The sequence below is a fragment of the Hemitrygon akajei genome, chromosome 13 (assembly GCF_048418815.1).
Source record: "Hemitrygon akajei chromosome 13, sHemAka1.3, whole genome shotgun sequence".
NCBI lineage: Eukaryota > Metazoa > Chordata > Chondrichthyes > Myliobatiformes > Dasyatidae > Hemitrygon > Hemitrygon akajei.
Genome location: NC_133136.1, coordinates 74142688 through 74165409, shown reverse-complemented (window position 1 = coordinate 74165409; position 22722 = coordinate 74142688). Strand labels below are relative to the sequence as shown.

The following is a 22722-nucleotide window of genomic DNA, read 5'->3' as shown; positions in this document are numbered from 1 at the left end:
AAAATTAAACCTGGATTAGAAATTATTTTTTATCAGTTGTGCTGAAGTGTCATACTAACTTGAGAATTACATTAAGATGAAGAAGAACATGGTTGAGTATTCATGTGAAAGGGGTAGAGAGTGTTCTTGGGTATCAGAAGAACCTGCCCATTGATGAAATATGATGGTGTAGGAGGCAATGGGTCTATAGTTAAGTGTTCCTTGCAGATGTTTGCCAGGGAAGTATTGTAAGACTGTGATTCCAGACTATAGTTGTGTCCATTTGGGGAAACCTGTAATTTGGGTAATGCTCATGCTTGCTTTGGCAGAGGGAAATGTAGATGATGTCTGTCTTTGAGTATGGATTTGGGTAATCTCTCTAGTGCAGCAGTAAGTGGCAAATAGGGCAAAGGTCAACAGAAGCATTCTGGAGTGACCCCTAGGGAAGGAAGTTGAGTGTGATAATTACCTTTATCCCATATGTGTCACAAAAATGGAATGTAGAACATCTCAAAGGGGATCTTACGTCATGGTACTATTTTGTGCTGACCCTTTAACTTGCATGGTTTTAGGAGAAAGAGGGTGGTGGAGGTAGGGTTTAGTAAAACTTCGTATGGGTAAGTACAAACTCATTTTTCAGTCCAATGAGGTTGAAAATCTCACTTTAGGTAATTTTATATATTGCAGTACTGTTAATAATGTTTGGATGAGTGGTATGACAGAAAATTGATATAAAAATAACAAAAATCCAGCTAATCAATCAGGAGTTGAAGTTATGTCTGTTGCTGAGGCACCCAGAAATGTGCAGAATTGCAGATTTCAGCATTGTCTGTTCTTTGTCACATTATTTGACATTCTACAAAGAATTTCTAGGTCATTGTCTATTCAGTTTTTATAATGTACAAGTTCCTTTGAACCTCTTGGTAATAAAACAGTAAGTGTGAGACCACTATTGATTACAATATCTTTCCTGTTTTCTCAGGATTCTTTATATTATGAACAGCTGAAATCAAATGTGATTCAACATGATCTTTTAATTGACAACCTCATCTATAAGGTATAAAACATCTTTCTTTCTTTTATATTAATGACAGTATGACACTGATGAACCATAACAGCATTTTGCAGATAGCTTACAGAACTTACAGATACACTTCTAAACTACTCTCACTGCAATCTTCAGCCTATAATTTCCCTTTAAGTAATGTACTTTTGAAATGTTTCACAATCTTCTGATGGACTCGGTGGACTTAACCCTCAAGCATGCAGGTATGGCACCTTTCTGCGGACGAAGGTTGAGAGGGGGAGGAGGGGAGGGCTCCAAGCCAGGCTAAAACACTGGAGTATGAAGCTTTCTCTGTCCAGCATTTTGTTAGCAAATGTTCAGTCACTGGAGAGCAGGATTAAGGATGGAAATGAGCAATTGCTGTGTTCTCATTGGCTCTTTACTCAACCATGGAACATCTGGACAGCGAAGATACATACATCAGGATGCTCTTCATTGACTGGAGCTTGGCATTCAATACTATCATTCCCTCAAAATCAACTAATAAGCTTCAAGACGTTGTCCTCACTACTTCTTTGTGCAAGTGGTTCCTTGATTTCCTCAGTTGCAGTAAGTTTGGATTAGCAACAACATCCCCTTCACAATCTCCATCAGCACAAGTACACTACAAGGCCCTCTGCTTTACTCACTTTATACTTACAACTGCAAGGCTAAGCATAGCTCCAATGCCATACTTAAGTTCGGTAACATCGGCTGAAACAAAGGTGGTGATGAATCAACATATAGGAGGGAGATAGAAAATCAAAGTCAGATTGAATATCACTGGCATGTGTTGTGAAGTTTGTTAACTTAGTGGTGGCAGTACAATGCAATACATGATAATATAGAAAAAAAGTAAATCAATTACAGTAAATATATATATAGTTAAATTAAAAATAGTACAAAAACAGAAAGAATAAAAGCGAGGTTGTGTTCATGGGTTCAATGTCCATTTAGGAATTGGATGGCAGAGGGGAAGAAGCTGTTCCTGAATCACTGAGTGTGTGCCTTAAGGTATCTCCTTACTAATGGTAACAATGAGAAGAGGGCATGTCCTGTGTGATGGGAGACTTTAACGATGGACACCGCATTTCTAAGGCACCATTCCTTGAAGGTGTCTTGGATACTACAGAGGCTAGTACCCAAGATGATGCTGCACAGAACTTTTGACTCTGTGCAGTAGCGCCCACCCCATACCAAATAGTGCTGCAGTCAGTCAGAATACTCTCCACGATACATCTGTAGAAGTTTTCAAGTGTCTTAGGTGACAGTCCAAATCTCCCCAAACTCCTAATGATATGTAGCTGCTGTCTTGCCTTTTTATGGCTGCATTGATTTTTTTGGGACCAAGATAGATCCTCAGAGACCTTGACACCTAGGAAATTGAAATTCCTCACTCACAGTTCTGATCCCTCCGTGAGGATTGGTTCATATTCCTTCATCTTACCCTTTCTGAAGTCCACAATCATCTCTTTGGCCTTACTGACATTGAGTGCATAGTTGTTGCTGTGGCACCACTCAACTAACTGGTATATCTCACTCCTGTACACCCTTTCATCTCCATCTGAGATTCTGCCAACAATGGTTGTATCATCAGCAAGTTTATAGATGGCATTTGACTTATGCCTAGTGTCACAGTCATGAGTATAGAGAGAGTAGTGTTGTGGGCTAAGCATTCCTGAGGTGCGTCAGTGTTGATCGGCTGACTGGTGACACAACAACCTCTCACTCAAAGTCAGAAAGACCAAGGAGTTAATTATTGACTTCAGGAGGAGGAAAGTGAAGGTCCATGAGCCAGTCCTCATTGGGGGATCAAAGTTGGAGAGGGTCAGCAACCTTGAATTCATCGGTGTTATCATTTCAGAGGATCTGTCCTAAGTGCCATTACAAAGAAAGCACAGCGATGCTTCTACTTTCTTAGGAGTTTGCAAAGGCTTGGCATATAATCTAAAACTTTGACAAACTTCTGTGGATGTGTGGTGTAGAGTTTATTGACTGATTGCCTCACAGCCGGGTACTGAAACACCAATGGCCTTGAATGGAAAATCCTATAAAAAGTTGTGGATACGGTCCAGCGCATCACGAGTAAAGCCTTCCCCACCATTGAGTACATCTACACAGAACAATGTTGAAGGAAAGCAACATGCATCATCGAGGGCTCCCACCACCCAGACCATGTTCACTTCTCATTGCTGCCATCAGGAAGAAGGTACAGGTGCCTCAGGATCCACACCACCAGGTTCACAAACAGTTATTGCTCCTCAATTAGCAGGCTCTTGAACCAAAGTGATAACTTCACTCAAACCTCACTTGCACCACCACTGAACTGTTCCCACAGCCAATGGTCTCACTTTTAAGGACTCTTGCTCTCAATATTTATTGCTTATTTATCATTATTTATTTATTTTTCTGTTTGTATTTGCACAGTTTTTTGTCTTGTACACATTGGTTGTTTATCCATCCTGTTGGGTGCAGTGTATCATTGATTCTATTGTGCTTCTTGTATTTACTGTGAATGCTGCAAGAAAATAAATTTCAGGGTTGTATATGGTGACATATATGTGCATTGATAATACTTTACTTAGAACATTAGGTGTGTGACAGTGAGTAAGAAAGAAAACCTTATAGTTCTGTTAGATCTATTTTAACCTCAAACATCTATGTAGTGGCAGTGTTTGAGTAGGGATTTGTGTGTAATTTTTTGTAATTGTGCTTCTTCACTTGCTTTTTCTTAGCTAGCACAAGATTTTCACAACCTTGATGATAAAAATTAAAAAAAGAGACCTAAGTTTAGTTATGGTATGAGCATAGAAGGGTATATTTTTAAAAATTGGAAATTCCAAAATTGTGTGGTGTTTTCCTAGGTATATAGCTATAAATGGAATTGTATTTCCACATTTAAAAATCTGGGATTGTGGAAGTTATTCTTATCAAACATTGCCTCTGAGTTCTTTGGTGATGGTCATTTTTTCTACAATATGCATTCTTTCTCACTTCCCACTAAAATATTAAAGCTGATACTAAATATTGTATCAGTAGAATTCATTTCATCAATATGCTCATCAAATGTCTATATTTATCTAAGATAGTGAAACTATAGTGCTTGAATTGGCTAAAATGGTGATTGATTTGATAAACTGGCATCATTTTTTTATCAAAGCATGTGGCTAATTTATTTTTGATCAAGTTTTTTTTATATATTTGGCTATTGTTTCTAATAAAATAAAATCCTTCTACAGACCCTCTGCTACACCACCTCTTGAGCTTGAGACAATGTTTCTGATAAATCTTGGATACATTTTCTCTCAATCAATCCACCCCCATCCTGAATAGGAATATTTTGATTTTATTGGGTATGCCTCTTGCTGGATGAGTGAGATATAAGGAGATTTTACACAATTTTCTTTTCACACATTCCAGTCGAGCCAGGGAAGTGTCACTGAGCTGTAGTGCTCTTGAATGACAAAAGCTAAAAGTTTAAAATTAATTTTGCATTAATCTGTCAGGAAAGGCATCATTGGTGATAAATGAGGTATCCAGCAGCAAAACAGGTACCGACAACTGTATATGCTGCTTTTGTTGGAATTAACATATGATGTAGTGATAGGGAAATTGTTTTGTGCCCAATTAAAGGATGTTTGATGCTGGACACAGAATAATATTGTCTTGCTCAGCAGAGGCATCCATTTTAATTCTGATACAAGTTCACCCACACCTTACCCCAACAACACTGTCGATGAAAATCATTTTCAATTAATGGAAAATAATATATGACATTTTATTACTTTCTGATGAAGTTCCCTTCTTTTGTGCTAGGATGTGAAGCTGACAGCCAGCAATGATGATTACTACTTTGTGTTTGAAGATTATTTGTACCAGGTTAGTCAGAGTTTCTTATAAATCATGTAAGGTGGCTGGTACTTGTAAAAACATTGAGTACGGTAATTAATTTCATTATTTCCATTTTTAGAGCCAAATTTAATGAGAAATTTTGAGAGATTTTAACCACTTTTATTTGTGTTAGTTAATGTTTATGTTTGGAGTCTTTTTATCAACAGTTGATTCTTCTGTCAATAATACTTTTTTAGAGATTAAGTCTTGCTGTATTAAGCATTAAGACTGATATAAGCAGTTTGACCAGAGAAATGCTGTTCAGACTGGTCAGCCAAATGTTCATTTTGTTTTGATTTAGCAGATCTTTAGATTGGGAGAAAGCCCTACACCAGAGAAAAATGTAATTGTTTACAGAGCGTGGGCCAGAGCATCAGCTTTATCTAAATATTTAACTTTACTTTAGGTAGATTGCCTAGAAACTTAACTTTAGTCACTGGCGCTTAACCATATATAGTCACATCAGTGCATTGTACGCTACCTAAGTTGATCCTCAAGTTTCAAAACGTAATGTTTTGGGAAGTATCTTAAGAACAATTCCGCAGCTAAGGAGGATATTATAGAAAATCTTGCGGGAATAACATTACAACTTAATTAATGTATTTATTTTGTATTTACTTGTCTACACATACACACTTATGTTGTGGTTAGGAAAACGTAGAATCCACAATTAAGAATTGGAAAAATTTAGCTTTGACCAGTGAGAATTGGATACTGACTCAAAAAAACTGTCCAATTCATTGTAAGTTTTCAAATAGGGAAAATGAAACTTGCAGTTATATTGCAACTTTATAGATGATCTTGCAATATAGTTAGAGATTGGCAGCTGTGATGTTGTGGGCATCACTGAGTTGTGGCTGAAAGAAGATTATAGTTGAGAGCTTAACATTCAAGGATGCACATTGTATTGAAAGTAAGTAGAGGGTGTGCCGTGGGTCTATTGGTAAAAACATGAAATCAAATCCTTAGCAAGTTAGAATTGGAAGATGTAGAATCGTTGCGGGTAAAGCTAAGGAACTGCAGCAGTAAAAGTACCCTGATGAGAGTTATATGCAGGTCTCTGAACTGTAGCCTGGATGTGGGTTACAAATTACAATAGGAAATAGAAAATGCATGTCAAAAGGGCAATGTTATGCTAGTTATGGGGGATTTCAATATGCAGATAGATTGGGAGAATCAGGCTGGTATAGGATCTCGAGAGAGGAAACTTATGAGATGGATATGAGAGTGCCTAGTTCAGATCACTAGATCAGCTATTCTGGATTGGGTGTTCTGTAATAAACCAGATTTGATTAGGTAGCATAAAGTAAAGGAACCCTTAGGTAGTGATCATAGTATCACAGAATTCATCCTTCAATTTGAGAGGGAGAAGCTAAAGTCAAATATACCAGTTTTACAGTGGAGTAAAGGGACTTTTCGGGCAGGTGGGGCTCATTAGCCTTGGATGGCAGCCTGCCTAAGAGAAGGATAACTCTGATTTTAAACCTCTGTTGCCTAGTAGCCATACCCACCCATGGGAAAGGCTTCAGGAGTAAACCCCGAGGAAGAAATCCGAAATTGGGGTCCCGAAGGCAGTTTGATCAAGTCAAGTCAAGTCAAGTCACTTTTATTGTCATTTCGACCATAACTGCTATGTACAGTACACAGTAAAAATGAGACAACATTTTTCAGGACCATGGTGTTACATGACACAGTACAAAAACTAGACTGAACTATGTAAAAAACAACACAGAGGAAAAAAACATTTATACGAGACTACAGACCTACTCAGGACTGCATAAAGTGCACAAAACAGTGCAGGCATTACAATAAATAATAAACAGGACAGTAGGGCAAGGTGTCAGTCCAAGCTTCGGGTATTGAGGAGTCTGATAGCTTGGGGGAAGAAACTGTTCCATCGTCTGGTCATGAGAGCCCAAATGCTTCGGAGCCTTTTCCCAGACGGCAGGAGGGGGAAGAGTTTGTATGAGGGGTGTGTGGGGTCCTTCATAATGCTGTTTGCTTTGTGGATGCAGCGTGTAGTGTAAATGTCCGTGATGGTGGGAAGAGAGACCCCAATGATCTCAGCTGACCTCACTATCCGCTGCAGGGTCTTGCAATCCGAGATGGTGCAATTTCCAAACCAGGCAGTGATGCAGCTGCTCAGGATGCTCTCAATACCACCCCTGTAGAATGTGATGAGGATAGGGGGGTGGGAGATGGACTTTCCTCAGCCTTTGCAGAAAGTAGAGACACTGCTGGGCTTTCTTTGCTATGGAGCTGATGTTGAGGGACCAGGTGAGATTTTCTGCCAGGTGAACACCAAGAAATTTGGTGCTCTTAACGATCTCTACCGAGGAGCCGTTGATGTTCAGCGGAGAGTGGTCACTCCGTGCCCTCCTGAAGTCAACAGCCATCTCTTTTGTTTTGTTCACATTCAGAGACAGGTTGTTGGCTCTGTTGTTTACACCTTCACTCTGACAACCTCTGCAACGACACTGGTGCCAAGCTGTATTGGTGCTTGCCCTTCCCTTGGACTACATCAGTGACGTTGAGAGAGGGAACCCACTGCATGGGCAACAGTCGGTTCTTCAAATCTTTCCACCCAAGCTTGCGCCCTGGAGAGGATACGGTCCACTAGAGGTGCAAATCCATGATCCCCTGGGATCGACAGAGGCATGAGAGAGGAGCTGGCCAAAGATGTTTGGAAGGGGACACTGGCTGGGATAATGGCAGAGCAGCAATGGCTGGTGTTTCTGGCAGCAAGTTGGAAGACACAGGATAGATGTATTCCAAAGTAGTAATAGTATTCTAAGGGCAGGATGATGCAACCACGGTAACAAAGCCAATGTGAAAGCAAAAGAGGAGGTGTGTAATAGAGCAAAAACTAGTGAGAAGTTACAGTATTAGAAAGCTTTTAAAAACCAACAGAAGAGAACTAAAAAAGTCATAAAGAGGGAAAAGATGGAATATGAAGGCAAGCTAGACAATAATATCAAAGAGAGTACCAGAAGTTTTTACAGATATATAAAGAATAAATGACAGGCGAGAGTAGATATTGGGCTGCTCGAAAATGATGCTGGAGTGGTAGTAATAGGGAACAAGGAAATGGCGGTTGAACTGAATATGTGTTTTGCATCCATTTTCACTGTGGAAAACACTAGCAGTATGCCAGAGATTTAAGAGCATTAGGGGACTAAAGAGATTGTGGAGATATTACAAATGATCTTTCAAGAATCAATAGATTCTGACATGGCTCCAGAGGACTGGAAGGTTGCAAATGTCACTCCATTCTTCAAGAAGGGAGGGAGGCAGAAGAAAGAAAATTATAGGTCATTTAGTCTGACCTTATTGGTTGGGAAGATGTTGGAGTCAATTGTTATGGATGATACTTCGGGGTACTTGGAGGCATATGATAAAATAGGCCAAGGTCAGGTTTAGTCAAATGTAATTTTAAATAAAAATTCTGACCAAAAAAAAAGAAAGTCACTTATCACACAGAAGTAAAGGGTCTTTTCCTCTTATTTGAATCTCCAAATAATAGAAAGCTATTCTCTCTTGTGCAGAATCAATCTGCAAATGTGGTGAGTTGAAGGCCTTTCGCATTTCATTCCTTCAAACACTTCCAGCTATACATCTTATCAGAATCAGAATCAGAATCAGAATCAGACTTTAATCGCCAAGTACCTATGCACATACAAGGAATTTACTTCCGGCAGATGTTGTCTCTCTGCTCATAACAATAATAATGATAAATATAAATGAAAATATAGATTATACATACAGGTAGTGCAATCCAAGTAATAGTTAGCCAACAGTTAACCGGCAGTTAACTATTCAGCAAAGTGACCGCAGTAGGGAAAAAACTTCTCCAGTGCCTATTAGTCTTAGTCTGGAGGGATCTGAAGCGCCTACCAGACGGAAGCAGATCAAACAGTCCGTGCGCAGCATGGGAGGAGTCCTTTATGATGTTCCCCGCCCTCTTCTTCAACCTGGAAGAATACAGGTCCACAATAGAGGGCAGGGAGGCTCCAATGATGCACTCGGCAGTCCTCACTGTGCGCTGTAGTCTGGTTCTATCCTGCTTGGTGGCGGCTCCAAACCACACAATGATGGAGGTGCACAGGACAGACTCAATGACTGCATTTCATTATCTGTACTTTCACAGAAAGGTTCCCTTCCTGTAAAGCTTTCTCTAAGAATTCATTTCAGGTGGCGGCCTAGAAATTTTATCATTTACAAAAGTTGTACATAAATGGTGGTTTTACAACACAATTGAATTAAAGACCCAGATAAATTTAAATTTAATGCACTGTACACTATGGAAAATTTAATAGGATCCTCCCCATTTATGCCATGTTCACTTGTGGCAGTCGCTGGGCATGCACAAATAAAAAACATTCCAACTTCAATGGTGCAAAATTGTTCTGTTCATATAAAGGCCAATGAACCAATACCGCAACCCACAGCATAGGGAAAAATAAAACTGAATTGAATACACTTACAAATTAGACACAAAGATCGTTTTGTAGGATTAACCTTTGCCCATTTTATCTGATGTAGGCAATGTATTTTAAAAAAAACAGGCCTGATTTCAGGTGCAGGAGCAGGTAGCGTTGAGGAAACAGATAAGATGTAGAAGGACTTAGACATTAGGAGAATGGGCAAGAAAGTGTCAAATGAAATACAATGTTGGAAAATGCATGATCATTCGCTTTGGTAGAAGAAATAAATGTACAGACTATTTTCTAGATGCAGAGAAAATCCAAAAATCTGAGATGCAAAGAGACTTGGGAGTCCTTGTGCAGAACAGCCTGAAGGTTAACTTGCAGGCTGAGTCAGTGGTGAGGAAGGCAAATGCTATGTTAGCATTCATTTCAAGAGGTCTAGAATACAAGAGCAAGAATGTGATGCTGAGGCTTTATAAGGCACTGGTGACGCCTCACAATGAGTATTGTGAACAGTTTTGGGCCCCTCATCTTAGAAAAGATGGACTGACATTGGAGAGGGTCCAGAGGAGGTTCACAAGGTTGATTTCAGGAATTAAAGGATTATCATATGAGGAACGTTTGATGGCTCTGGGTCTGTACTCGCTGGAATTCAGAAGGATGGGGGGGGGGGGGGGAATCTCATTGAAATCTTTCAAATGTTGAAAGCCTAGACAAAGTAGATGTGGAAAGGATGTTTCCCATGGTGGGAGAGTCCAGGACAATAGGGCATAGCCTCAGTATAGAGGGGCGCCCTTTCAAATCAGAGATGCAGAGAAATTTCTTTAGCGAAAGGGTGGTGAATTTGTTGCCACATGCAGCTGTGGAGGCCAGGTCATTAGGTGTATTTAAGGCAGAGATTGATAGGTTCTTGATTGGACATGGCATCAAAGGTTACGGGGAGAAGGCCGAGAACTGGGATTGAGAAGGAGAAAAAAAAAAGATCAGCCAAGATTGAATGGCAGAGCAGAGCCAGATGACCTAATTCTGCTCCTATGTCTTATGGTCTTCACGAATTAGAAGCACGTTACAAACCTGTCCTTTATAGAGGAGAGAACTGGACATCAACAGCTGAATGCAATTTTCCGAAAGATTTATGATACTATGTTGGAGATGCTGACTGACTTGGTTTTATACAATTCACAGGAGGCCTTGATCAAGATAGCTGAGAAGGGCAAAGCTAATCTCAAATCAGTGGGGAGATCTATTAGCAACACTTATGAGAACCTAATGCATTGCTGGAAGTAGAGCAGATCATGTATATGTTGTAAAGTTTTATAAAGATATGCCTTTATTCTTTTTACCAAAGTGCATGATAATATGCTTTCCGAAACTGTATTCTATCTGCCACTTCTTTGCCCATTCTCCTAATCTGTCTTAAGTCTTTCTACAGTCTACCTGCTTCCTCAACATTGCCTTCCCCTCCATCCCTCCATCTATCATCATATTGTCCACAAACTTGGCCACAAAGTCATCAATTCCTTCAGTTAAATCATTAACATAGAAACATAGAAAACCTACAGCACAATACAGGCCCTTTGGCCCATAAAGCTGTGCCAAACATGTCCTTACCTTAGAAATTACCTAGGGTTACGCATAGCCCTCTATTTTTCTGAGCTCCATGTACCTGTCCAGGAATCTCTTAAAAGACCCTATCACAAAGAACACTGAGGCTGTCTACAAGAAGGGCCAGAGCCGTCTCTACTTCCTGAGGAGACTGAGGTCCTTTAACATCTGCCGGATGATGCTGAGGATGTTCTACGAGTCCGTGGTGGCCAGTGCTATCATGTTTGCTGTTGTGTGCTGGGGCAGCAGGCTGAGGGTAGCAGACACCAAAAGAATCAACAAATTCATTCGTAAGGCCAGTGGGGATGGAACTGGACTCTCTGACGGTGGTGTCGGAAAAGAGGATGCTGTCCAAGTTGCATGCCATCTTGGACAATGTCTCCCATCCACTCCATAATGTACTGGTTAGGCACAGGAGTACATTCAGCCAGAGACTCATTCCACCGAGATACAACACTGAGCGTCATAGGAAGTCATTCCTGCCTGTGGCCATCAAACTTTACAACTCCTCCCTCGGAGGGTCAGACACCCTGAGCCAATAGGCTGGTCCTGGACTTATTTCCACTTGGCATAATATTCTTCTTCTTCTTCTTCTTCTTCTTCTTCTTCTTCTTCTTCTTCTTCTTCTTCTCCTCCTCCTCCTCCTCCTCCTCCTCCTCCTCCTCCTCCTCCTCCCCCTCCCCCTCCCCCTCCCCCTCCCCCTCCCCCTCCCCCTCCCCCCCCTCCTCCCCCTCCTCCCCCTCCTCCCCCTCCTCCCCCTCCTCCCCCTCCTCCCCCTCCTCACTATTCTTGGTTGATGCAACTGTAATGAAACCCAATTTCCCTCAGAATCAATAAAGTCTGTCTGCCTGCATGCGCCTCCACTACCGTCGCCAGCAGCCCATTCCACGCACTCACCACTCTCTGCGTAAAAAAAAATACCCCTGACATCTCCACTGTACCTGCTTCTAAGCACCTTAAAACTTTCCCCTTGTGTGCTAGCCATTTAAGCCCTGGGAAAAAACCTCTGACTAACCACATAATCAATGCCTCTCATCATCTTATACATTTATATCATCTTATAACATAAAATGTAAAAAGAAGTAGTCCGAACACTCTCCCCTGCAGAACACCACTGATCACTGCCAGCCAATCAGAAAAGGCTCCTTTTTATCCTCCCCACTCTTTACCTCCTGCCGATCAACCAATGCTCTACTCATGTTGTTACATTTTGTGTAATATCATGGGTTCTTACCATGCTAAGCAGCCTTGTGTGTGGCACTTTCTCAAAGGGCTCCTGAAAATCCAAGTACACAACATCAGCCTGTCTCTCCTGCTTGTTATTTCCTCAAAGGATTCCAATTGGTCAGGCAAGATTTTCCCTTAAGGAACCAGAGTGGTAGATCAACAAGTGCAGTGGCTCTGGGGAAAGTAAATGTTAAGCCGACAAGCAAAGAAAGAAACAAAGGCAGAGCATGGTGAGGCTAATGTTCTGAGTTGCGCATACTTTAATGCAAGGAGAATTGTATGTGAGGCAGGTGAAAGTAGAGCATGGATAAGCAGGTTCAATTATGATTTTGCAATCATTAGTGAGACTTGGTTGCAGGAGGGGCAGAACAGTGTTCTAGGTTTCCATTGTTTTAGACATGATAGAGGGAGAGGTATTAAAAAAGGGAGGGGAGGCATCACTCATCAGGGAAAATATCATGGCATTGCTCAGAGAGGACATACTGGGGGGCTTGTTGATTGAGGCAATCTGGCTGGAACTGAAGAATAAGAAAGGGATGACCACATTAATGGAGTTTTAATTATAGACCTCCCAATAGTCAGCGGGATTCAGCAAATTTGTAGAGAGCAGTTGCATGAAAAGTAAGGTGACGGAAAGTGATTCTGCATATTGACTGAGCCTCCCATACTGTAAAAGGACTGGATGGGATAGATTTGTCAAAAGTGAGCAAGAGAGTTTCCTTTATAAATATGTAGAGTTCCCAACTGGGGTGGACATGATACTGCACCTCCTCTTAGGGAATGAAATAGGACAGGTGTGCAGAAGAACATTTTAAATTAATTTCATTAATCAATTCATTGACAATTTTAATCTATTTTGGGAACACATCACATTTTTCAAACCTGATGGTCTTCATCCAAATAGCCTGGTCTCATGGATGCTGTCTGCAAACATATTCCACTGCACTCTGGCAAACCCACACATGATCCATTTACAGTCAATGGCACGTGTGATCCTTCCCTAACTGCTTCCTCCTCACCATGCACCAGTTCTCTAAATGTTCCCCATTATTCAGACCATTGTCAGTGGAAGGCTCCTCCAATTGAACTATCTTATTAAAGGTGTTAACAGAAATAACCTCCTCTTAAAATCTACCTCCCCTGTTTCACTACTCTGGACTACTCTGTTTAAGCTAGCTCTTGAAATGTGAGATCCCTTTCAAATAAGGCTTTTATCTTAAATTATTTTATTACCTCTCCAAACCTTGATTTTATGTTCTTAGCTGAGACCTGGTTAAAGCCAAATGAATACAGCCAGTTATTTGAACTATTCTCCTGGCTACGACAGTTTCAGTATCCCAAGATCCAGTGGCCAAGGTGGTGAACTTGCCACTATGTTCATACAGTATTTTAGGTGTATTTTACTGTCTGTCAACAATCTTTCATGCTTTCTCTTGGAATTGTCAGAATTCTTATCCTCTGTTATATTGAACTATGGCGGGATTATGGCAACTGAATTCATGAATTTACTAGACAGCCAAGATATTACTCAGTGTATCACTAAGACCACCTATTGACATGGAAATACATTTGGCTTAGTAATAACAAAAGGGTTAAACGTCCCTTGAAACTAGAGTTTTTGCAAATGTCTTCAAAATTGCAGATGTTAAACTGCTACCAGACTTTAATAGTGAGGTTCTAGTTAATTACAGGCTTATATCAAATCGTCCTTTCCTGGACAAGATTCTTGAGAAAGTAATTTTCAACCAACTCAACAATTTCCTGAATGAGAACAATATTTAGTCAGGATTTAGAGCAAACCGCAGCATGGAGATGGCACTTACCAAAATTGTCTGTGACCTTGGGCTCAATGTTGATGCCACGAGGTCTTAGTTCTAAGTATTGTATATTGGTTAAAACATGAAGATGGTTGGGCAAAGAAATAAGAGTACTTTGCTTTGTATTAGCTCAGTAGTATTAAGTATTTGGTAACTATAAAGACATAATTATGCACCCTAGCCATATATATATATATATATATGCCTAAGACATTTGCACAGTACTGCCTTCGACACAATTGACCACAACACTCTCCTAGATTGCCTTGAGAACTGGGTTGGGCTCTGGTAGTGCCCTTAATTGGTTTCATTCATATATCTTGGAGACAAAATTTTTTGTCTGTTTTGGAGACTGTTTTTCTAAGAGATACCTTTGTTGTTGCTCATACGAGCTCATAGTTCATATGGCTGACCATTGGCTGCCTAAGAGACTGCTTAATGGCGAACTAGAGAAAGGGAACTGTTTCCCTGGAGACTAAAGGAAACACTGTAGAAGACATCCTGAAAGCTTCACTAAAAGCCTTTGGCAACAACCCAGACACATGGGAACATATCACTCAGGATCGGGTTGAGTGGTCCTCCTCCCTCCATAAGTGTGCAGCGACACATGAGGCTGATAGGACAATTGCGGTAAAGAGATGTAGGCTGTCCAGGAAAGCCTGAGCCAGAAACCTCTAAACAAATGTGGCTACATTTCCAAAGAACTTTTTGAGCATGGATTGGCCTCTCCATAGACCAGTCCAATCCCTGTGGACAATTAGAGTAGTTCTCATTGATGCATGAGAACGAATGGTGTTGCTCAGGGAAGCTGTCCTTGTCTACTACTCTCTCTTCAGGCATGTTCCTCTTAGGAGACATCATTAGAGACCATAAACTTGATTTCCGAGGTTATACAGATGACACACAATTGTACATCTCAGATGAGCCTGACAATGATAACACCCTATGTTTGAGCAAACATGAGGAAATCTGCAGATGCTGGAAATTCAAACAACAACACACACAAAATGCTGGTAGAACACAGCAGGCTAGGCAGCATCTATAGGGAGAAGCGCTGTCGACGGTTCGGGCCAAGACCCTTCGTCAGGACTAATCGAAAGGAAAGATGGTAAGAGATTTGAAAGTAGTGGGGGGAGGGGGAAATGCGAAATGATAGGAGGAGACCGGAGGGGGTGGGATGAAGCTGAGAGCTGGAAAGGTGATTGGCGAAAGTGATACAGAGCTGGAGAAGGGAAAGGATCATGGGACGGGAGGCCTCCGGAGAAAGAAAGGAGGTGGGGGGGAGCACCAGAGGGAGATGGAGAACAGGCAAACAACTAAATATGTCAGGGATGGGGTAAGAAGGGGAGGAGGGGCATTAACAGAAGTTAGAGAAGTCAATGTTCATGCCATCAGGTTGGAGGCTACCCAGTCGGTATATAAGGTGTTGTTCCTCCAACCTGAGTTTGGATTTATTTTGACAGTAGAGGAGGCCATGGATAGACATATCAGAATGGGAATGGGACGTGGAATTAAAATATGTGGCCACTGGGAGATCCTGCTTTTTCTGGCGGACCGAGCGTAGGTGTTCTGCGAAACGGTCTCCCAGTCTGCGTCGGGTCTCACCAATATATAAAAGGCCACACCGGGAGCACCAGACGCAGTATACCACACCAGCCGACTCACAGGTGAAGTGTCGCCTCACCTGGAAGGACTGTCTGGGGCCCTGAATGGTGGTGAGGGAGGAAGTGTAAGGGCCGGTGTAGCAAGTGCATCCGGTGCTCCCGGTGTGGCCTTTTATATATTGGTGAGACCCGATGCAGACTGGGAGACCGTTTCGCGGAACACCTACGTTCGGTCCTCCAGAAAAAGCAGGATCTCCCAGTGGCCACACATTTTAATTCCACGTCCCATTCCCATTCTGATATGTCTATCCATGGCCCCCTCTATTGTCAAAATGAATCCAAACTCAGGTTGGAGGAACAACACCTTATATACCGGCTGGGTAGTCTCCAACCTGATGGCATGAACATTGACTTCTCTAACTTCTGTTAATGCCCCTCCTCCCCTTCTTACCCCATCCCTGACATATTTAGTTGTTTGCCTGTTCTCCATCTGCCCCTGGTGCTCCCTCCCACCTCCTTTCTTTCTCCGGAGGCCTCCCGTCCCATGATCCTTTCCCTTCTCCAGCTCTGTATCACTTTTGCCAATCACCTTTCCAGCTCTTAGCTTCATCCCACCCCCTCCGGTCTCCTCCTATCATTTCGCATTTCCCCCTCCCCCCACTACTTTCAAATCTCTTACTATCTTTCCTTTCGGTTAATCCTGACGAAGGGTCTCGGCCCGAAACGTCGACAGCGCTTCTCCCTATAGATGCTGCCTCGCCTGCTGTGTTCTACCAGCATTTTTTGTGTGTTGTTGTTACCCTATGTTTGACTTCTGATATGGCTGCAAATAGATGAGCAATAATTTTAAAAACTAAATGAAGATAAAACTCAAATACTTTTTAGTTGGTGCCAAAGTCGAAAGGGTTAAACTTCTTGATAAACTTGGGAACTTAGCTCCTCTTGTAAAATCAGAAGTAGCAATCATACTTGTGTTATCCTTTCCATGGGATATAAAATTCAAATCTGTATCAAATGACCAGAGCAGCATTTGTACACTTAAGAAATATTTCAAACGTACATCTGTTTCTACCACGTAATGATACTGAAAACCTAATTCATGCCTTTATATTGAATAGACTATGTAACTGCTATGTACTTTTTACTGAACTTCCAAAGCAATCTATTGACAAGCTTCAGCTCATTCAGAACACCTCTGCCAGACATTTAACTAAAACCAGGATGAGGGAGCTCACCTCTCCCATCCTAACTACTCTACATTGGCTTCCCCTACCCTTTAGAATTGATTTTAAAGTTCTCTTACTTGTTTTTAGAGTTCTCAATGGTCTGGGACCAGAGTACATCACAGAACTGCTTTTGTTTTATAATCCTGTTCGAGCTCTCAGGTCTTCTGCTGGTCGCTTAAATTTAAACAATCTCCCTCAAAAGATAATTGGCAGGTCAGCTTTTTTTGAACTACATTTCTAAACTGTAGAACTCAATATCTTAAACTATAAGGGATCCAGCCTCAGTTGACACTTTTGACACTCAGTTGAGGACATGAGATTGATCTGGCAAACAAGGTGAAAGAGTTGATGTGGAGAGGATGTTTCCTATGGTGGGAGTGTCTAAGACTAGAGGACACAGCCCAGAATAGAGGGGTATCCTTTTAGAACCAAGATGAGGAGGAACTTCTTTAATGAGAGAGTGGTATATTTGTGGAATTTGTTGCCACAGGCAGCTGTGGAAGCCAAGTCTTTATGCATATTTAAGGTAGAGGTTGTTAGATTCTTGATTGGTCAGGGAATGAAGGGATACGGGAGAGGGAAAGCAGGAGATTGGGTTTGAGAGGAAAAATTGGTCAGCCATCAGGAAATGGAGGAACAGACTCTATGAGCCAAATGGCCTAGTTCTGCTCCTATATCTTATGGTCTTTTGGAGTCCCATGGGCTTCTATAAATGTAGTAAGGACAAAAGGATAGCAAGAGACAGAATTGGTCCTCTTGAAGTACAGCGTGGTCATCTTTGCATGGAGCTGAAAGAGATTAGGGTGATCTTAGATGAAACTGAAGCAGAAGAGTAGTGAGGTTATGACTGTTTTTAGATTACAGAAGAGGACATGCTTGAGGCCTTGAGGCAAATTAGGGTGGATTAATCCCCAGTGCCTGACAAGCTGCCCTTTGACTTTGTGAGAAGCTAGTGCAGAACATGCAGGGGCCCAGGCGAGATATTTTAAATGGCCTTAGCCACTGGTAAGGTGTGGAGGATAGCAAATGTTGTTTCATTGTACAAGAAAATCTCTAAGAATAATTTGGGAAATTATAGGCCAGTGAGTGTGATGTCAGTCATGGTGGATTAGGAATAGTCAACTTGGCTTTATGCATGGTAGGTCATGTCTAACCAATCTTAGAGTTTTTTGAGGAGACTATGAGGAAGGTTGATGAAGGACAGGGGTGATCCTGAAGGTTAAGTTGCTTGGCATTAAGGATGAGTTAGTAAATTCAATTTGGCATTGGCTTAGTGGGAAAAGACAGAGTGGTAGTAGATGGTTGTCTCTTTGATGGAGGCCTGTGACTCAAGGTGTGTCACAGGATTCGGTGCTAAGTCTGTTATTTGTCATCTACATTAATGATTTAGGTGATAATATGGTAAACTGGACCAGCAAATTTGCAGATGGTACTAAGACCAGGTTCATAGTAGACAGTGAGGAAGGCTATCAAAACTTGTATCATGATCTGGACCAGCTAGAAAGTAGAGATTGGTAGGTCACTGAGGTGTGCGGGAGAACAAAGGGAATTTAGATATAATGATGCAGAACTGGTTGTACAAGGTGGTGGAGAGTGATGGGCAGGTAGGGGCAGATAGTGGAGGAGGAAAATAGAGACAGGGGCTGGAAAGTAATAAGTGGAACTTTTTGTTCTTTCCCTACCCCTCTGCCTCTATTTTTCTTATGTCTCCACTCTCTCATCTCTCAACCCCCCCCCCCCACTCTCACCTAGTTTCCTTTGCCTTTCACCCCTCCATTATCCTGTTCCACCTATCACTCCCAGCCTACCTTATCCTTCCTTCTCACTTCTTTAACACTGGTTATCTTCCTTCTACAGTCTCTGTCCTGTTGTAGGATCTTATCTGAGATGCCAACATAGATACTCATGACCCACTGTATTCCTCCAGCAGTATTTTGCTTCTGATTCATATATCATACTCTGATGTTAAAGCCTCCGTCCTTCCGTATTGATTCTTAGGTGCTCCTTTGCTTTTCTCGAGATGCGCTGGTTCTTGATCATTTCAACTACAGTAGTGCCTCACCTCCCAAATCATATGTCAAAGGTAAGAAAATCTGTTCATTGTGTTCTCCACTGAAAAGCTTAGCTCAACTAGTATTAGTCCGATCTTCCAGGTTATGTAATGAGCAAATACTGTAAATGTAGGAAGCAGTTTCATAAGGAAGTATCTTGCTCTTTTGCACTAATGTACTGTAATAATAAACCCAAATCATTTAAAACTCAATTATAATAAGGCTTGAACAAATGTTTGTATCAAAAATGGGTTTAACATTGACTTGTTTTTTTAAGATTAGATCATATAGCAGTATCTTTTTAAAAGCTCTATATTGCAATTGAAAAGTATATTTTCTATTTACATAAAGCATTTATGATTTTTTTGATAGGGAAACTTGCATTAGAAGATTATGCAGTTGTGTATCCTCCAAATGGTAAGTGCTATGGAAGAACTAACCTGATTAGAAGCTGCTGCTTACTGATAAAGATAGTGAATCTTTGCTTTTTTTCTTGCTTGAATGTTTTTATTGGGGGGGGGGAAGAACAAATTGGTATTGAGAGGTTAAGCATTTAAATTTACGAGTTTTAGCACCTTACTCTAAAGTTTAGGGTATATTTTGATGATATTTCATATTGTTCATTATATAATTTCTTGGTTATCTGAATTAAAATTTACAAATTAATGCTAATGTCCTTTGGCTGCTTAATAAGTAATTTGATTGCCTAAAATAACAAAAATTCATAATTTGTAATAATAAGTTTAATATTCTTATCCTGTACAGGAGTAGTTCCATTTCATGGATTTGCAATGTATGGTAAGTAATGTTCCTCTTAAATATTAGAAAAGTATAATTATTAGTGTTGTGTATGATGGGCCTTTGGCCCACTGATAAATTGCAGTCTATAATAATCATTATTTGGCCTTTTCGCTAATTGTTTGTATTGTGCATCTTTGACCTTTTATTTCTGTAGTTTATAATAAAGTGTCACCTATTTCACAATTGGTGCTTTGCGAAAACATTAAATATCATTGCTTCATGCTTTCTATGTTGTTAATGGGCACCTGCTACATTTCCTGTGGTTACATTGGGAAGTGCTAGAAGAGATGTAGTGGATGAACTGAAAGAGTGAGTCAGGGTTGCAAAGGAAATATCCCTTTGGAATGTTGAAAGGGGTTGGGAGATAAATTGGAATGCTTGAATCTTATTGCAGGTAATGAAAATGCTGGAGTGATGTCAAAGAATGTGGTGGCTGGTGGGTTATGTCATGGAAAATATCCTTAATGGAGCCATGATAGCCAGTTTTACAGTAAAAGGGCAGATATGAACACTGTTTTAAATTGCATCTATTTCAGTGCGCATAGCTTAACCAGTAAGGCAGATGAACTGAGGTCATGGATGCCTCTAGTGACTAGGATATAGTGGGCCATAACAGAAAAGAGCTGGACTGGCAGTTCAAGGGTATTGATGCTTTAGGCATGATGGAGGAACAGGTAACATTGCAGAGGGGGCGGTTGCCCTTTTGATAAGGGAGGACATAACATCAGTGCATGGTGTGGATATTCTTGAGGGATCATCTAATGAGGCCTTTTGGGTAGAACTCGAAAAATAAGAAGGGATTGTCACCTTGCTAGGTCTATATTATAGACTCCCTAATAATCAACAGGAGCTTGATGAGCTGATGTTTCAAGAAATTGCAATTAGTTGTGAAAAGAGTAGGCTTGTGCAAGTGGGAGATTTCAGTTTTCTCAATATTGACTGGGCCACCCAGAGTGCAGAGGGCCTGAATAGGACAGAATTTGTGCAGTGCATCCAGGACAGTTTCCACCCACAACATGTAGAAGAACCTACTTGGGAATGAGACATGCCAAGTAACTGAAGTGGCAGTTAGGGAAGCACTTTTGATCCAGTGACCACAATAATATTACTTTTAAAATATTATGGAGGAAAATAGATTAGACAGGTTAAAGTCTGAATTTGGAGTAGAAACAACATTGAGGATGTTACATAGGTTGGATCAATGGGGCAGCTATTTAAAGTTAAAGGAACAGTTGGCAAGTGAGTAGCTTTTCAAAGCCAAAATTCAAAGTAAAATTTATTAGAGTGTATACATGTCACCACATACAATCCTGAGATTCTTTTTCTGCAGGCACATTTAGCAAATCTACAGAACAGGAACTGTAAACGGGATAAACAGACAACTAACTGTGCAAGTGCAGATATAAATAAGAAGCATGAAGTAACAAGATAAGAGTCCTTAAATGAGTGTAGTTAGCCCCTTCTTGTTCAGGAGTCTTACGGCTGAGAAGTAATAACTGTTCTTGAACCTGGTTGTGCGAATCCTGAAGCACATGTACCTTCTACCTGATGGCAGCAGCAAGAAGAGAGCATGGCATGGGTGGTGAGGATCTTTGATGATGGATGTTGCTTTTCTACGGCAACATTTCATGCAGGCACGCTCAATGGTTGGGAGGGTTTTACCTGTGATGTACTGGGCCGAATTCACTACCTTTTGTAGGATTTTCCATTCAAAGGCATTGGTGTTTACGTACCAGGCTGTAATGCAGCCAGTCAGCACACTTGCAACCACACATCTATAGAAGTTTGCCAAGGTTTTTGATGACATGCCAAATCTTTGCAGACTCCTGAGGAAATAGAGGCACTGTTTTGCTTTCTTTGCAATTATATTTATATAACAGGTCTTCTGAGATAGTGTACCCAGGAGTTTAAAGTTATTGACCCTCTCCACCTCTGATGCTCAGATAATTACTGGCTCATGGACCTCTGGTTTCCCTCTCCTGAAGTCTACAACCAGTTCCTTGGTCTTATTGACATTGAATGAGAGGTTGTTATTACACCACTCAACCAAGTTTTCAGTCTCCCTCCTGAATGCTGATTCATCATCCCCTTTTATACAGCCCTCAACAGCGGTGTCATCAGCAAATTTGTTAATGGTCTTGGAGCCGTACTTGCCCACACAGTCATAGGTATAAAGCAATTTTATTAAAAGGGTTATATCAAGTGTCCATGGGCATCATTATTCCATTAGAGTGACAGAGAGGGCACATTCAGGAATTACCTTAAGAGGGAAATCAAGAGGGGAGAAAGAGGGTATGAGATGGATTTTGCAGGTAGGCTTTAATTTAATCCCAGGAATTTCTTCAGATGTATTGGCAGTAAAAGGGTAATTAGGAGAAGGCATGTATGTCGATTTCTTATGGTAAAACATCTTTCCCTCCCCTTCCCCACTCTGGCCTTTTACATATTCTCACCTCCCCCTGGATTTACCCTCCCTCCTTCCGTTTCTCCCATGGTCCATTCTCCCCTCCTATCTGATTCCTTCCTCTTTATCTTTTCTATCCACCTAGCTACATCTATCACCTTCTAGCTATTTGCCTTCCCCTCCCCCTTACCTTTTTATTATCGCCTCTTCCCCCTTCCTTTCCAGTCTTGAAGAAGGGTCTTGGCCTGAATTGTTGACTGTTAATTAATTTGTATTGATGCTGCCTGACCTGCTGAGTTCCTCCAGCATTTTGGATTACCAGCATCTGCAGACTTTCTCGTGTTTGTGAATAGGGGGAGATAAAATAGTCTTAAAGACCATCAGGGCTACCTATACATGGAGCTGCAGGAGATGGTTGAGATTTCTCCTGTGTTTACTCAAGAGAATATCATAAATGACAATGAAATTGTGGTAATGAGCTCTTGGACCATATGCTTGCAATAAGGAAGGAGGTATTTGCAGCCTTGAAGTGTGTTAAGGTGAACAAATTCCCAGGGCTTGACCAAGTGTACCCTTGGACATTATGGGAGGCCAGGAAGAAGTAGATGAGGTTCTTGTAGAGAAGTTCCAAAACACTGCACAGTG

General features: G+C 41.1%; 1 protein-coding gene across 1 annotated transcript in view; it reads left to right on the top strand.

Annotated features, from left to right (window-relative positions):
* Positions 1 to 22722, top strand: part of tbc1d19 (TBC1 domain family, member 19) — a 136444-nt gene that overhangs the window by 86586 nt on the left and 27136 nt on the right. Inside the window, exons 12-16 of the mRNA XM_073064869.1 lie at positions 962 to 1036; positions 4841 to 4903; positions 18820 to 18904; positions 19245 to 19289; positions 19638 to 19670. Of these exons, the coding sequence (XP_072920970.1) occupies positions 962 to 1036; positions 4841 to 4903; positions 18820 to 18904; positions 19245 to 19289; positions 19638 to 19670 (301 nt within the window). The remainder of the gene's footprint in view (positions 1 to 961; positions 1037 to 4840; positions 4904 to 18819; positions 18905 to 19244; positions 19290 to 19637; positions 19671 to 22722) is intronic.